This window comes from Lagopus leucura, unplaced genomic scaffold (assembly GCF_019238085.1).
Source record: "Lagopus leucura isolate 7727_CA_CO unplaced genomic scaffold, USGS_WTPT01 Super-Scaffold_100002, whole genome shotgun sequence".
Lineage (NCBI taxonomy): Eukaryota > Metazoa > Chordata > Aves > Galliformes > Phasianidae > Lagopus > Lagopus leucura.
The window spans coordinates 63,332,132-63,347,707 of NW_024962263.1; the positions used below are offsets into that span (position 1 = coordinate 63,332,132).

The 15,576-nt window shown below is 44.2% G+C and overlaps 1 protein-coding gene across 4 annotated transcripts in view; it reads right to left on the reverse strand.

Moving 5' to 3' along the window:
* TPD52 (tumor protein D52) overlaps window positions 1-15,576 on the reverse strand; it is a 108,870-nt gene that overhangs the window by 85,002 nt on the left and 8,292 nt on the right. The window contains exons 1-2 of one of the 4 annotated variants that reach the window (XM_042868988.1): window positions 5,235-5,559; window positions 626-741 (exon numbers count right to left, since the gene is read on the reverse strand). In XM_042868988.1, the coding sequence (XP_042724922.1) occupies window positions 626-741; window positions 5,235-5,358 (240 nt within the window). In that variant the 5' untranslated portion in view covers window positions 5,359-5,559. Of the gene's footprint in view, window positions 1-625; window positions 742-5,234; window positions 5,573-15,576 lie in introns of those variants that run through there. The other 3 variants (XM_042868985.1, XM_042868986.1, XM_042868987.1) reach the window with 3 other exon arrangements.

Sequence of the window (15,576 nt, forward strand, 5' to 3'; positions counted from 1 at the left end):
ACATTTATTTCACAGCTAATGTTGGTACGCCAAACTTAAGCTTAAGTTTGCAGGGAGCTACAAAGGGGAAGAAATAAAATAAAAAAAAAAACAGCCACTCAATGAATCTTGACTTTGACAACATTTTACATGTAATTAGCAGGCTTGAATATTTGGCTGTTCCTCAACAAGTGCTATTTCTATTGCTTTTAATTTTTCTGCTACTACAAATTCTGGACAAAAACAGTTACACGATTAGCCATCATCAAAGCAGTGTACACAGAGCATCCTTCATGAAAATAACAGTTTTAAATCACACCACATCAGTTCAGACTATATTTGGTTTTGGCTTCAAATAATTTTCTCTTTGACAGCCTTGTTTACTTGCTTCTCACATAAGGGGAAAAACGTTACACACTTACAGATTCTGTTTTAAGCACTGTATGCTAATTACTTCTAGCTTAATTCCTCATAGATTAAACTATGATACCTTCCTTTTCTCATCACTCTCCATGCTACAATACAGAAGAATCCCATACCCAGATTTAGAGGGAATACAAAGAGCACTGACTGTGCATTCACAGACATTGTTACAGCAGATTTTCGTTCTCAAAACCAGTTGAAGAACTACTTGCAAGAGATTTACCTTGGCAAGCTCCTTTCTCAGTTCATTCTGTTCTTCTTCAGAGAGAGTTTCTGACATGCCAACTGTAGCAGCAGCATCCTCTCCAACCTCAGGTATAGAATCAGTTCTCAGCAGCCCTAGTGGTAAATAAAATGTTAAAAGCCAAATCAAAACATGCTGCCCAGACAGCAGATGGATGTACAGCAGTTGATGTACAGCCCCTTTATGGCAGTGCATAATAAAGACTAATGAGAGGACATCAGAGTCACATTCCCCAAGCATTATCATCATCGAATGGTTTGGGTTGGAAGAGACCTCTCAGATCACCAAGTTCCAACTCCCTGCTATAGGCAGGGACACCTCCCTCCAGACCAGGTTGCTCACAGTCCCGGCCAGCCTGGTCTTCAATGTTTCCAGGGAGGAGGCATCTATAACTTTGCCAGGCAATCTGTTCCAGTTTCTCACCATCCTCACAGTAAAGAATTTCTTCCTGATATCTAGTCTAAATCTACCCTCTTCCAGTTTAAAACCATTTCCCCTTGTCCTGCTGCTACATGCCCTTCTAAAAAGTCTCTCCCCTCTCTTCTCACCAAAACAAGATCTGCCATAGACAAAAGCAAGTTCAGCAGCAGCAAGAAAAGGATTACACCTCAAGTAGGAACTCTTCCCTTGGATCTTGTGCAACCTTCTGTCCTTAGTGTGTGCCTTTTCCTTCTCCCCTTCCAAATCCAGAAACCAAAACTCCACCAGTTCCTTCTGTATGAAACACCCCTGTGGTCCTTCACAGCTTCTGGCAAAGGAGGGAGAACAATCTCCTTTTCATCACTCAGTTCACAATTTGTTTCTTTCCTACTCTTAGTTAGATCCTTTCTTACAGCAATTACAGCATCACAGAAGTTCCCAAACTGGAAGTGACCTGCAAGGACCATTGAGTCCAACCATCTCCTGTATCTGAGATTGTTGTCCAAATGCTTCTTGAATTGTGACAGCTCGGGCCCTGTCACTGTCACACAGAGCAGAGCTCAGCGCTGCCCCTCCGCTCCCTGTGAGGAGCTGCAGCCACCATCAGGCCTCCCCTCAGCTCCTCTGCTCTGCACTGAGCACGCAGTGAACAACAAAAGATTTCCCATTTTGTAGTTTTGCCGTTGATACTTAAACACCCAGCTCACCACAGCGAAGTAATCCTACGCTCATTTGCAAAAGACCAATCTGCAGAAAAATGGCATCCCAGAACTACCACTCTACTCAAGTTCTAAAATACAACAAATTAAACTACGGGGAATATTTTGTTTGTAGGGATAGAGATGTGTACATGTGTGTGTGTGAGAGCAGTAAATCAGGCCTGGAGCAGTTAGGCATGGCTCCCCCCAGCCAGCCGTTCTGCCCACAGCAGCCTGGCACTGCAGCGCCACGGGTAACCTGAGAACAATTGCCTTCTCTATCCTTTCATAGAGTTCAAAGCATACATTCATCCAGACTAGCTGAGGACACATTATTTAACATTCCCTTACTAATCACTACAGTAATTAACCAGATGCAATTCCACTCTCATTTCAGCAGCTTTTGATGGCATTACACGACACTATTTGGCTTGGGAATCCAGCAACTCATTAACGAGCAATGAGACCATTCCTCTGATTTCCTTGTAAGACTTGGTATTAAATAGATATATCACAATCAAGTCAAAAAGTCTGTTAAAAAAAAAAAAAAAAAAGATTATACAAGGTTGTATATCTACAAAATAAAGTAAAGCCTATAAAATAACAAGTAAAGCTCAATTTCCACAGATTATTTCCCATATGTTTTCTACCTGTATTTGTACAAAGAATAACTCTGCTCTCTGCTACATGGGCAGACGTTTCTAAGAGGCAAGGCAGCTGCAGAGTTACTGATGGGGGAGCACAAAATCAGTATCACGTTTTCCCAGAGATTTACGTCTGCCTTACACAAACATAACTGCCTACAGGTTTCCCAATTATTTTCTGGCAGAAGCTTAAGGAAAGGAAAAAAAGGATTTAAGTTCAATGTCTAAATCAAAGCACAGCACTACAACCCTGAACACAAATGACTACGGGCTCTTCTACAAATAAATTATCTGGTTGTGGGACATTGAACATATTTCCTTTTCTTAGCATCAAGCTGTTAAGAATGCCGTAACTTTTTATCTGATCGTTATCTATGCTATTAATTACATAAGTTCAACTGAAGGAAGAAATTCAAATTGCACTTTTTGCTATGTTTCCCTATGTTGGCCTTTGACTGTCAGCTTACCCTAAGGGCGCAGTCCTTTCAGGGGCTGCAGAGCTCGCCCTTTCAAAACCAAACAGCAGAAGCTTTTCAGGCGCTAAAGAGCACACTGACTATGGAGCATTAGCACATCCCGCTGAGAGGTTGTTCAATCTCATTATGAAAAGTCATCTGGATTAGCTCACCAAAAATAGATCAAGTGAATTCAGCAGCAGCAAAACGTGCTGGATCATCTGCATCAACAGCTTGTTTTGGGCATACACCCCTCCTTTGGAAAACTGGCATATTAATGCAGTTCATGCTGCTTGTTGCAGCACATCACCAAACTTGAGATTCAACACTGAGAAGAAAAACGTTAAGGAGCAGGAAGAGACCTCTATATGCATGGATTCTTTAGGAAGATAGGAAATCAACTGCTACTGAGACTCCTCCACACCTCACCCAGTTCATCTCATCACACCTTCTCCTTCTTGCTCTCTGCCGCCCTCCCATTTAACATGTCTATCCAGCCACCTATGCTCTCATTACCAATCGCCTCTACACTTGTTTTATTCCCATTTCTCACTTCAATACTTGTAGGACGCAGTGCATCTGCACTACTGGAAGGCAATGCTTTATTTTTATTTGGCAGTTCTTTACTTTGGAGTTGAAAAAACAACGCATTTGACACTCTGCTACAATCAAGTTTAGCATGATCTTTCCTAGTCTCTTAAGCAAAGGGAAAATTCTGCAGAGATAACCCAACAGATGGAAACACTTATTCTGTACTGGGAAAACTTGCATCATTTCAAGGTCAGTATTTAGGAGTCTGTATTTCTACGACTGATGTATAGTCACAGAAGTTTACTAAATCTAGTTAAATTAATCAAATAGAGCCACTGAGAATGCAATTGGTTGAGTCTTATAGAAATCATGAGCAGTCAGGAAAACAGAATCTAAGCCCACATTATTCTTCCAGAGTAGAGAAAACATGAAGCTTTCACTCAGGTTCTGCTCTGGGGTTTGCTTTGTTTACCTTCAGAGCAAGTTTGTTACTTATCCTGACCTAAAGTACCACCACTTCTTGGCCTGAATTTGGAGATAAGCGCAAACACAAGCCATTTAAGGAACCACTGGTCACTTAGATGAGCAGCAGCCTCTGGGGTGGGGAAGGGTTAGCCTTTCCAAAGCCTACCTTCAGGCAGACAGGCTGTGCTAACATCCTCAAGATGAGTCGCTTTTGATCACTACACAGCTGACAAAAGGTACTTGTTAGAGCTCAGAAGAACAAGCTGTTGGAATGATCCTAAATTTCTAAGACTTGAATAGTGTGACTAACAGAGTATATTTATTCACAATACATAAGATCAAATTTGAAGTACAACCCATTTGTCTGAGTGAAAGTAGCAGTCAGGTTTTCTTTTGCCAGCTTGGGCTTCTCCTAAGCAAAGATCAAAGTGAATGAATATGAAAGCAGCAAAGGTTGGTGCTTACTGCCATACATCAGCAGTACACACAGAGGACAGCTGCTGCCCCCCTAGAGGAGGGGTGAGATGCAGAGCTGACTGCTGCTCTTCAGCACTCTGTGGTTCATCTAGGTCATGCAGACGTTTGGTTTTATTCAAGCAGAGCCTTCTCAGAGGACACACTTTAAAATTTTAAAGAGCAAGACTACGAGGAAGGAAAAAGAAAAAAAAAAAAGAAAAGAAAAAGCTAAGCTTTCTGTATTTATAATTACCCTGGATAGCCAGGAACTGGAAAATAATATGCAACAGCATGGAAGAAAGATGGCAAAAAGCAGACGAGGCTGCACCAAGAGGCATGGTGCTGGTTATGTGCACACCAGGTTACCAGCTGGAAGCAGGCTGGAATTAGCACCAAGCTCCTGCAGCACAGCATGCAACAGCCACTGGCAAGTACACCAAGTGCATACATGGGTAAAATATATGGCGTTTCAAATGCTAGGTGGAACAGAACCCATGTTTTAGAAAGTATTTCTGGCAGTCCATGGTTTTTTTTTATACCAAGGTGGCAGCGATGAAGTAACTTCAGAGCTCTAGACAGCTTAAGTATGCAATTCCTGCATTTTCCTCTTCACTAAATAAGTAAATAAATAAAAATCTAACAGTCAAAATAGTCTGGCTACAATATCTTGCAGATATTGCCCTTCTGTTCCTAATTTTATTGCTTACTTTGTTTTCCCTAGGATTGCCTTTCTACAGAGTTGAAAAAATTAGCCAAAGCTGGTAAATGAGACATGACCTGCATGACATACCAAAGCTAACAGATCACCACAGTTACCAGCAGGACTTTGATCTTCATTTAATCTATCTTTCAGCCAAATCACCTTTCTACAGATCTCAGCCACCGAGCTTCCCACATGAAGTTGTTAAAAAGAAGTTACCAGACTTGGTCAGCGTAGGTGACTCAGGTGGAGTCAGGTTTATGCCAGGTGACAGGTAAAGGTAGTTTCTGTCCACTCCTGTATTGAAATCAAAGGGTGACTTGTAATCCTCGTTCAGATCCATGCCAGGAAGCTCAGAGAGCACCACCACCCTCTGCTTCTACTGAAGGAGGCATCTTCTCTTTGGGCAGCCGCACCAGAGCACGGGGCTTTCTTCGCCCCCTGTTTCTTCACCCGGCTCTCGCTGTACCTCATCAAATTCAGCCAACACCTCTCTTAAATTCGATGCAGCCGTCCAACAAGTAATTTCTTAACCATGTCGTAGCTTCTGCTGTTTACACAGCACAAAACTGAGTTCTTGTCAATTTATAACCAGAGCCGGACTCAAACAGACCGTGCCTTTAACAAACACCCACGGTGCGCTGCTCCCAGGCTGCTGGAGAAGCCTTCCTCCTTCCTGCAGGATCACATCATGAATTTCCAGTCATTTAAATAAAAAAAGGTCAGCTGACAGCGGCTACACTGGGATCTCCTTAATCTTCTAGGACACAAAAGGATTACCCGCAGTAATCTATCCTATATACCATCTGTGTAGGACTTTTTCCTCTGATTAATGGAAAATTCTGCCTGCATAGCTCCGCTTCCCCAGCAGTCCCCAGCGGTGCAGCAACCAGTGGCCAAATTCAGTCCCACTGCCCAGCATCACTCTGCAGGGTGAGTCTGAAGGTAACAGCAATCACCTCCAATGGCTGCACCGATATCTGCCTGGCTTATTTTTTTTTAGGAAGGTGCTGATGTGCATTATGGTATTTGCCCAAGAGGCTAAACATACCCACGTACGAGACGTGTTTGGCCTGTTTTTTTTCTTTTCTTAAAATAAATGGGAGCACACTGCCCTGTGCCCTTAGAGCTGCACTCACTCATAGCAGCCAGCTTTAAGCCAGGAACCGGTAACACCGGAACACATGGCCATGACAAAATGTATTTGTTTTGACACGTATACTATGAAGAAAGACCAGCGCGCGCAAGCCATCTGACTTGGTGCTATAAAGAACCAGCCTCGGGAAGCAGAAGTTCTTACTTAAAAGAAGCACTTAGCCCAGTTTTGCAGCTCTTTGCTACTTTTTCCCCCCTAAGGTCAGCTCCTTCCACTGCAAACACAGCTTCACTAACAAGAGAGCAGCTTCACAGCTAAGCAGTTTCCTTCACTGAGCTCTCCCAGCTCCATGTTTTGTGCCTCGGCTGTGAACTGCAGCCTGAACACACAGGAGTACAATCAGATGTAAGCTAATCTTCTCCCCCTCCACCCCCTAAAAGTGACACTGTAGGGCAGATCTGACCAGAGCCATTCCACCACTCTCTGCACAGCCATAAAAAGCAAAGGAGTGCTGCCACATACTCAAGTCAATGTGATCCAGAGGGATACCAGAAGAAAGCACACCACTTTAGCTTTAACTCCTCCTTTCCACCGCAGGAGCAGACCTCCAGGCTAATTAAAGAGCAGTCCTTTAGGCTGCAGACCTAAGCTGGTTTCTGGAGCAGGCAACCTGCAGGCTCCTAACAATGAGAGTACAGCAGCCCGAAATACAGATCCCCGCTATTTCCCAAATCCACTCAAAAGACAAGAATATTATGTCCCTCCGCATTGCTGACATGTGACTTGAGCACCACACAGATTTTTTACTTTTGTATATTACAGTATTACAATATTACTAAATTTATCTAACAAAGGTCAAACCCCTGGTCACAGGTATTGCTTTAGGCATCCAGAAAAGGTAGAGAAGAGTACCATAGCTGCAGCAGTCATAGGCTGCTAACCAAACACATCAACATGAAGAGCTACCGACACTGTTTTGCAGCCTTTCTTCATGCTATCCTGCACAAAAGCTCACGCAAGAGCTGCACTAACTGGATTAGACAAATGAAAAGTTATTAGATGTGGCAAGGTGGAAAAGCAGGATGTAATCAGCTGTCATTCTCCTGACACAGAAAGCACGAAGGTGAGTTTAACCACCCCAGAGAATCATTCTTTGTAAACTAATCAATGCTAGCACATTATGACTGTTAGAAATAGCGACTGCAGGAAAAAAGAACCTCTAATGGAGATTCATTCACTAACACTAACAGCTAGGAATACCATTTCCTGGCCAAGGGCATTTAGTTAGAGTCTATACTTACATTCTTGTCACTTACAGGAAACTCCCTGCATCACTTTTTAATGAACGGTATGAGGATAAACAATCTGGCACTGGCACTCTTCCTGTATCTTCACTGCACCAAAGTTGGTTTCAGATCCCTACTGACATCCAGATCGACAGCCTGAGAGCTCTGATCCGGACACCAGTTACACCACAATAGAAGTGTGTATGAGCCAAACTCTGCTATTCACCAGCACCGTAAACCAAGATGAGTCCAAGGCATTGCTCATCACTCCACTGTCACTTCAGGTGTCAGGGAAAGTTTGACACATTACATATCTAAGCTTCCAGGTTAAAGACTGAATTCTTCCACCCTGGCTAACGCGCAGTCTCTTTGCTCAGATTAAGCTAGGTTGCCATAGAGCTAGGTTGCTACAGCAGCACCCAAACAAGCCACCTATATTTCCCATCAGCCTCCCACTGGACTTGCTCAAAGAGTGGACACATGAGAATCTAATGAGGTTTAACAATGCCAAGTGCAAGGTGATGCACTTCTATGATTCAGTTGAGGCAATCTCCTCTGAAGACTGGCAGAAGAACTCACTGAGAGCAGCCATGCTGAGAGAGGGTCCTGATGGACAAAAAGCTGGACTCAAGGTAGCAGTATGCTCTTGTAGCCTAGAAGGCAAACTGTATCCTGGGCTGCATTCCCAACTCCCCACTCCAGGGAAGACAGACACTTCCCTGTCAGCCACAGGAGCCTGCTTGATCCTCCACTCCTTCCCCAGTGCAGCCAGGAATGCGGAGCAAAGCAAGACTGCTTGCAGAGCTGGGCCCTGCTAGCTCTCATCTTGGGTGCCCTTTGATGTACAGCATGAAGCTTTTGGACAAGGTTACTGACTCACCACACTCTAAGCACTGCTATACAGTGGCAGACTCCCCTTATTCTGCAGCCATTCTAAAGTGTCCTTCCATGACCAAAACATCCCATTGCACAGCCTTCCTCCCCCTCGCTCCTCAAGGTAATTCACAGCTCACTGAGATAGCTCAAGATGAATTAAGACCACATAGATGTACCTCCTGGTGCAATCATATACATTTCGGAGCTGTAAGAGGCTAACTATAGACATATGTTATGAGGCTTAGAGCAGTTATTCTGCACGCTCAAGTATCTTTGCTGTCTGCCTTGCACATCAAATCCACTTCTTACAGTTGTACCTAGATATTACTGCAACTATCAGCTGCAAGCCCATACCTGAGGAGTGCAAGAGACCTGCACCAAAGACAGGAAACAGTGGGGTTTTGCTCACTACACAAGAAATCAGAACTGAAAATTTTGCTGTGGGTACTTCTGCTGCTTCAGAACTTACACTTCTTTGTCCTTAACAAGACAGGATAAGGAAGCAGGCATCCACACCACATTAGAAGCTGACTTTCAGAAGACTGGCACTAAGGTAGATTACTTCTGTCAAGGACATTTGAATCAATTACTGACAAATTCCACTGAATGTTACAAAGTGGCTCCAAAAGGCTCAGCAAGGCATTACCACAGGCTTCCCACCATTAACCAAATTGTAATCTGCTCTTCCAAGGTTCCAGTGCATGTGAAGGTTTCTCATGTAACTGCTGAGCACCAATCTAGCAGATCGTACAGGTCATTAATCATGTGGGAGGGGAGGAAACTTTCTGCACAGCTAGAAGAGCTGTTAAGACTGAGTAAACACTACTAGCTGGCTGTATGCCTGCTTTTTGTCAGCACAGTTCCTTCTGATACCACTGGCTACCCAGTTATACAGCCTAGCTTCCCAAGGCTCAGCCCAAGGCCACCCAGCAACAAGTGAAGTAAAGCAATAACGTTAAAGCATTTTAACTTGGTGACGACTAAGTAAGGCTAAGACATTATAGTAGTCTTGCAGATAAACTGCTTTCACATGTTTAAGCCTTGAAGGAAAATAATTTATTTACATATGGAAAAAGTTATATTCTCCTTTCCCTGAAAAAAAAACAAATCCTGCACTGTGTGGGCACCTGCAGCATCCCAATTCCTTGATGACTTTAACACTTGGGTCTGCAAGCAAAGGAGCATGGGGTGGAGGGGGAAAGAGCATCATCAGAGAAGGGAAAGATGAGCTGGCTTTATGGGGAGCAGAGCAAGAGAGATTATCTCCTGTTTCAAGGATGACTGCTTACTCAGCTTGCAGCTGGTTTGAATTCACACCTCCTGCACTGTGCAGACAGGCAAAACTGCAAAGAGACTTTTTAGTACCAGCAACCAGGGTAAAGACTTCCAATAAGATCTTCCCTTGCCTCCATCTCTCCCAGGCAGGTCTCAATGAGGCAGCAAATAAGGCTTCTGTCCCCACTTTAGATGAGTTTTGCAGGGTCTAAGCCATTTTTAAGAGCTAAAAAGTCACTTAAGAATCCTAAGCCAATCTAGGCTCTAAACTATGAATTTGATCTTCAAAGCCTCGCCAGTTTATAGACAAGTAAAGCCTTACAGCACCTGATCCAAGGCTTAAAACTGCTCTAGGATACAAAAATGCTGTGAAGCAGTACGACAAAGCCAAATAGTAAGCAAGCATTCAGTTAGTACATTTATGCCCAGGTTGGACATTAGGAAAGGTGTCGTTTCCAAAATACTGGTCAGGCATTGGAACAGGCTGCCCAGGGAGGTGGTGGGATCACCATCCCTGGGGGTATTCAAGAAACACTTAGATGTTGTACGTGGTTTAGCAGAGAAATACTGGTGCCAGGTGAATGGTTGAACAGGATGATCTTCTTGGAGGTCTTTTCCAACCTTGGTGATTCTATGATCCTGATTTGTACACTTTGCTCTCTCGCCTTCATTTAAAGGTCAGTTCATGGCACAGATGGGGTTGCAGAGCTATAGCAGCTGTTTGAATAGTAACAGCCCAGGCTTCTACAGCCCTACTGGTAGAGGCCAGCAGATTGATTTAGAAGTTTAGGGATTTGCAGTCTTCTAGCAGAGTCCAACTCACCACCACACCAATTTCCCGCCCCCAAAGACTTTCTCTGGACCAGATCTTCACACAATAGCACTGTCTAGCAGGGTCCTTCTTAAAGAAACATCTCCAACATTTTCCTAGGAGTAAACTATCTTCATTCACTCATATTAAAAACAAAAAAAAAAAAACCACATTAGGATGATCAGTATCCTCCCAAGATATACCATCCTGAAACATGGACACTGGCGAGCTCAGTATCACTGGGTTGCTGGTAGTGTTCTTTTCTTAAAGCAGAATTTCAGCTCATGTCATTTCCAACAGCTGAGGCATGTCTTGCAGCAGCAGCACTTCTCATTTCTCTTCCTCCCAATCCAATTACAAACTCAGACTAATTTCTGGAGATGTTGTGAAAGAGTAGATCCACATTTCAGCATATTTTGCAGCCAGACAATCAAATACCACAGTAAGATCCATAGCCTTTTTGTATCAGATAGAAGGCTTTGCATTCTCAAAGCTTCTCCATGACCTTTCGAAGCCACCTCCTCCAAGATCTGTAAGGTTTTTATTAGGGAGAAATCCCTGCCTCATCGCAAAGCTACATCTCAAGCAGAGGTCAGAACTAACCCACTTGCCCACTCCAGCAATAAAAGGTGAGAAGCATTTCCAATCTACAGGAATAGTCCAGGCCTGCAGCAGCAGCACCCCCAGATCAGCCATCAAGTAGGGCACTGCATCACCTTTGGAGACATGGAGCCAAATTGAAAGCAGAGAGAAATATTTCCAAACCAGATCAAGTCAGAATACTGCCAGGAGGAATTTGCATTTAGTTATTTGACTTTAGCTGGTGATTTCAGTTCTGTGGCCGTTCTCCAGAGACTCCAATCCATGTGTAGAGACTGAAACAGGAAAAAACTTCAGGAAGATACTGTTGAGCTGCAGCTAGGTGACAGTTAAGTGATTAGAAAGAACAGAGGCCATGGTACAGAACAGGACTGTTTTAAACAAAGTTTAAGTCTGTTGTTTCTCAATCTAATTAAAAGCTTTACTAAAGTGAGTTTGATTGGAATGATTCCTATCTCCCTCAGAAGACAGCTCTGATCTCCTGTGCTCTTAAGCCCTCTTCCAGCTACACACCAACGCTTCTGCCTCCAAAAAGAACTCCAAAAAAGCTCAGTGCCAACCTCACAGTATTATGTCTGACCACAGAACAGTTACAAGTGAAGCTGAATCATGTATTAAGAAAGTTGAAATCACCAGGGAAGCACCATCTGCAACGTTGCTTTTAGTAGCACTAGCAAACACCTTCTCAATGCTTGGAGTATGACTAACTCCCACTATGTATTTACCAAGCTCGCACCTGGATTTTGTACAGTGAAGTAAACTCCACACTAAAAAGGACAGAAGCACAACAGGTGACAGTACCCAAAGCACCTGTACAACCAAGCAGTACACAAGTGTATGCAAACAACAAGGCTTAGGAGAAGTAGTCTAGCAAGTGTACTTTGGCAAGCATAGCAACAAGTGAGTATATTGGTTCTGAGCTTCGTACTCGAAGCAGAGAGACTCCAAATCCACAGCTCAGACCCAGGCACGGAGACCTGGCTTGGTGGAATTCCACAGCTTCTAGCGCATCATTTCAGTATTCCTCACAGGGAGCAGCAGAGGGGTGCTTTGTCAGGACGTCTGTGAGAACGTGCCACACAAACTTTGAGATCCGTGTGAGCTGCCAGGCAGCTCGGTGCATTTGCGAGTGCATGCTGTACTGTGGCAGGCAGCTCTGTGTTGGGAGGCATTATCACCCTGATGAAGATGATGGCTGTACAAAGTCACAGCCTATGAGAAAGGATGGGAGCATTGGTCCCGGTGCCATGCACTGGGGGAAGCAAAGGCCTCCAACTTGTCAAGTGGATTTGCAAATACCCATCAATTGACAGAATTAAGTGCAATTTTCTTCTGTATTTTCTAAACGGAGGCACGGACAGGAATTTCTGAGAACACCTGGGACTTCCACATCTCCCCAGTGTTCAGGAAAGTGATGTGACTGCTAAGTACGGGACATGTACAACAGCAGACTGCTTTGATTTCAGTTTGGAGTCCGTAGGCAAAAGGCACCTGACCAGTCTAGTTCAGCCAGGTTCTGGAAGCAGCAGCCTGTATTTACATAAAGGGCCTGACTTACATTTTGTTCATAAAACGAATGAAGGCATGAGCAACTTCTTACAAATATACGATATGTGGCATCAGACCTTTAACTCTTGCTAAAAGTTTTCCAAAGCCATTCACTTCTCCCCAACCCTGTCCTCCAGAAGGCAGGTGAATGTATGACTCTTTGTCTCAGTGAACTTTTTCCACAAAAGAAAAGCTTGAAGATAACAAATTTGCTGTCAGTGTCACTACACTGAAACTACTACACGTGCTGTTTAAAACAGAAGCCTCTCTTCCTTCAATCCACTGATTTAAAAGTGCATATGAAAACTAGACTGAAGTTGACTCCAAATTCCCATGTTGACTCGTCAGTTTATTCCCCACCTGCCCCACTGCAGCTTCCCTTATTTCTCCAGCAGCATCCCCCAGTTCTTGCTGTCACAGTCTCCTAGCAAACATCCTTGGTCCAGACAAAAGCTGCTATGAGAACATTCAGTAGGAGACGCGGTAGGCAACGTTTAGGTATCCTCATCCCTTGCAACCTCACTGCACATTTGATGGGTCTTAATAGAAGCATCACTTGAATGCTACTGTTACACACAGAGCTCAGTGGCACCATGACAGAGCTTCTACCAAGTTTTTTTGATACCTTACATCTAGTCTGTCTAATCCCCTCATTGCGTTACCCTGCCTTCCTCCAGAGCTGGCTTAAAACAGATGATGATGTATCACAGTACAGCTGACAGTACTTGACATAAAACAAATAAGGGCAATCACCAAGTTAACATATTTACCTGTTTTCTACTCCTTTCAGAGCGTTTGCCTAACCAAACTTAAGATTTAAACTTCTGAAATTCAGCAAGTGAAATCCAGTTATTTTTACTGCATAACGCTTCAAGTTTAATGTCTATAACGCAAGTAACCACAAGGAATAAGCTGTATAGAAACTCTATTAACATTTCTGCTATTGTTTTGTCTGAGGCGAGAGTGTTAAGTGCCCATGAAATACTAAAACCCTCCTAGCCAGCAGCTGAAGTACATATATATGTTTTAGACATGCCCCAGAATCTCTCAGAATGTAAGAACACACACCAGATCTAATGATCACCAAACGCTCAAATCACACCTTCAGCCCTGTAATGTTTGCTGCCACAAACCCTCCAGGAACCAGCCTTTCCACTAGGTACACAGGGGCAGGCAACAGACACAGAGCCAGTAACATAGCATGGTCAAGCTAAAGAGCCTATACAGAAGACAAGCCCATGTTGTTTATTTACACTTCTCACCTGGCACAGAGCACTGGTGAGCCCACCACCAAGATGCAAGAGGTAACACAGAAACACTAGCATTGCACCAAAAGATTGCCCACACTGCCTCTGTGCTTTTGCACAGCCATTCACTATCACTGGATATAACTGAATAATCCTCATTAGGGAGCACTAATTTGTGCTGTTCTATCTGCAACAAGTACAGGATTTTACAAGCTACCCATGCAAACATGGATTGCTTGGAGTGCCTTACTCCAGCAAGGCTTTGGCTGCTGCCTGCCCATAGAGTACACAGCACACCCAGCCAGGCAGCACAAATTCCTGTAGTGCTTCCAGCCTGCTTTGGAGCAACAGAGCAACAGTTTTTACCTGCAAAGAGTCAGAGAATCACCAAGGTTGGAAAAGACCTCCAAGATCACCCAAGTCCAACTGTCCACCTATCACCAATACTTCCCACTAAATGTGTCCCTCAGTACAACAACTGTTTCTTGAATGCCTCTACGGTCAGTGACTCCCAGACCTCCACTGGCAGCCCATTCCAACATCTGACCACTCTTTCCAAGAATGGGAAGGCCGACCCCTCACTTCATCACAATCTCCCTTCAGGTAGTTGTAGAGAACTCTGCCCCAAGCCCATAGCATTGCTTGGGGTTGTGTGGCCAAAGTGCAGGACCCAGCACTTGTTCTTTTGAACTTCACCTCACTGGCCTCTCAGTCCAGCTATCCAGCCTGTCCAGATCCCTCTGTAGAGCCTTCCTACCCCCAGGCAGACAAACACTGGTGTCATCTGCAAACTTAATGAGGGTGCACTCAATGCTGTCATCCAGGTCATCAACATAGATACTGGACAAGAGACAGGCCCTGATACCAACCCCTGGGGAACACCACTCATGACTGATCACCCGCTGGATTTAATTCCATTCACCACCACTCTCTGGCCAGGCCCACCAGCCAGTTCCTCACCCAGCCAAGAGTGTACTGTCCAAGCCAAAGGCTGCCAGCTTCTGCAGGAGAATACTGCAGGAGACAGTGTCAAAGGCTTTGCCGAAGTCTAGGTAGACTACATCAACAGCCCTTCCTCATCCAGGCAGGTCACTAGATCACAGAAGGAGACCAGGGTGGTCAAGCAGGACCAGACTTTCACAAACCCTTTCTGGCTAGGCCTGATCTTCTGGTTGACCCACACACACTGTGTGATCTCCTTCAAGATGATCTGCTCCACAACCCTTGCTGGAAACGAGGTCAGACTGCCAGGCCTGTAGTTCCCCAAATCCTCCTTATGACCCTTCTCGTAGATGGAAGTCACATTGGCAAGACTTTAATCCTTTGGGACCTCTCCAGTTGACTAGGAACACTGAAAGATGGGAAGTGGCTTGGTAATCACCTCCACCAGTTCCCTCAGCACCCTTGGGTGGATTCCATCCAACACCATGGACTCGTGGCAGTCCAGGTGGAGTAGCAGGTCTCCAACTGTTTCCACTTGAATGGTAGGGGATTTATTCTGCTCCCCGTCCAAGACTTCCAGGTCAGGTAGATAGACTACACCATGTCCTTGTCATGGATTCTGTCATTGCTGCAAATTGGTTATGCCTAAAATATGGCACTTGAATGTTTCTGCGCTACTCTTAATCTTGTTAAGGAAACAAGAAAGAATCCTGTAACTGTGCATACAATAAGCCATGAAGAATTCAGTCACAAAATCAGCAAGTCTCTGCAGGGTTTTCTTTGGCTTTGCTTTTTCATTGTTATTTTAAATATAATGCAGTTAATGCATCTACCTTTAAAGTAATATAACCACTGAAGTTTCCATTACATTAATAAGTGC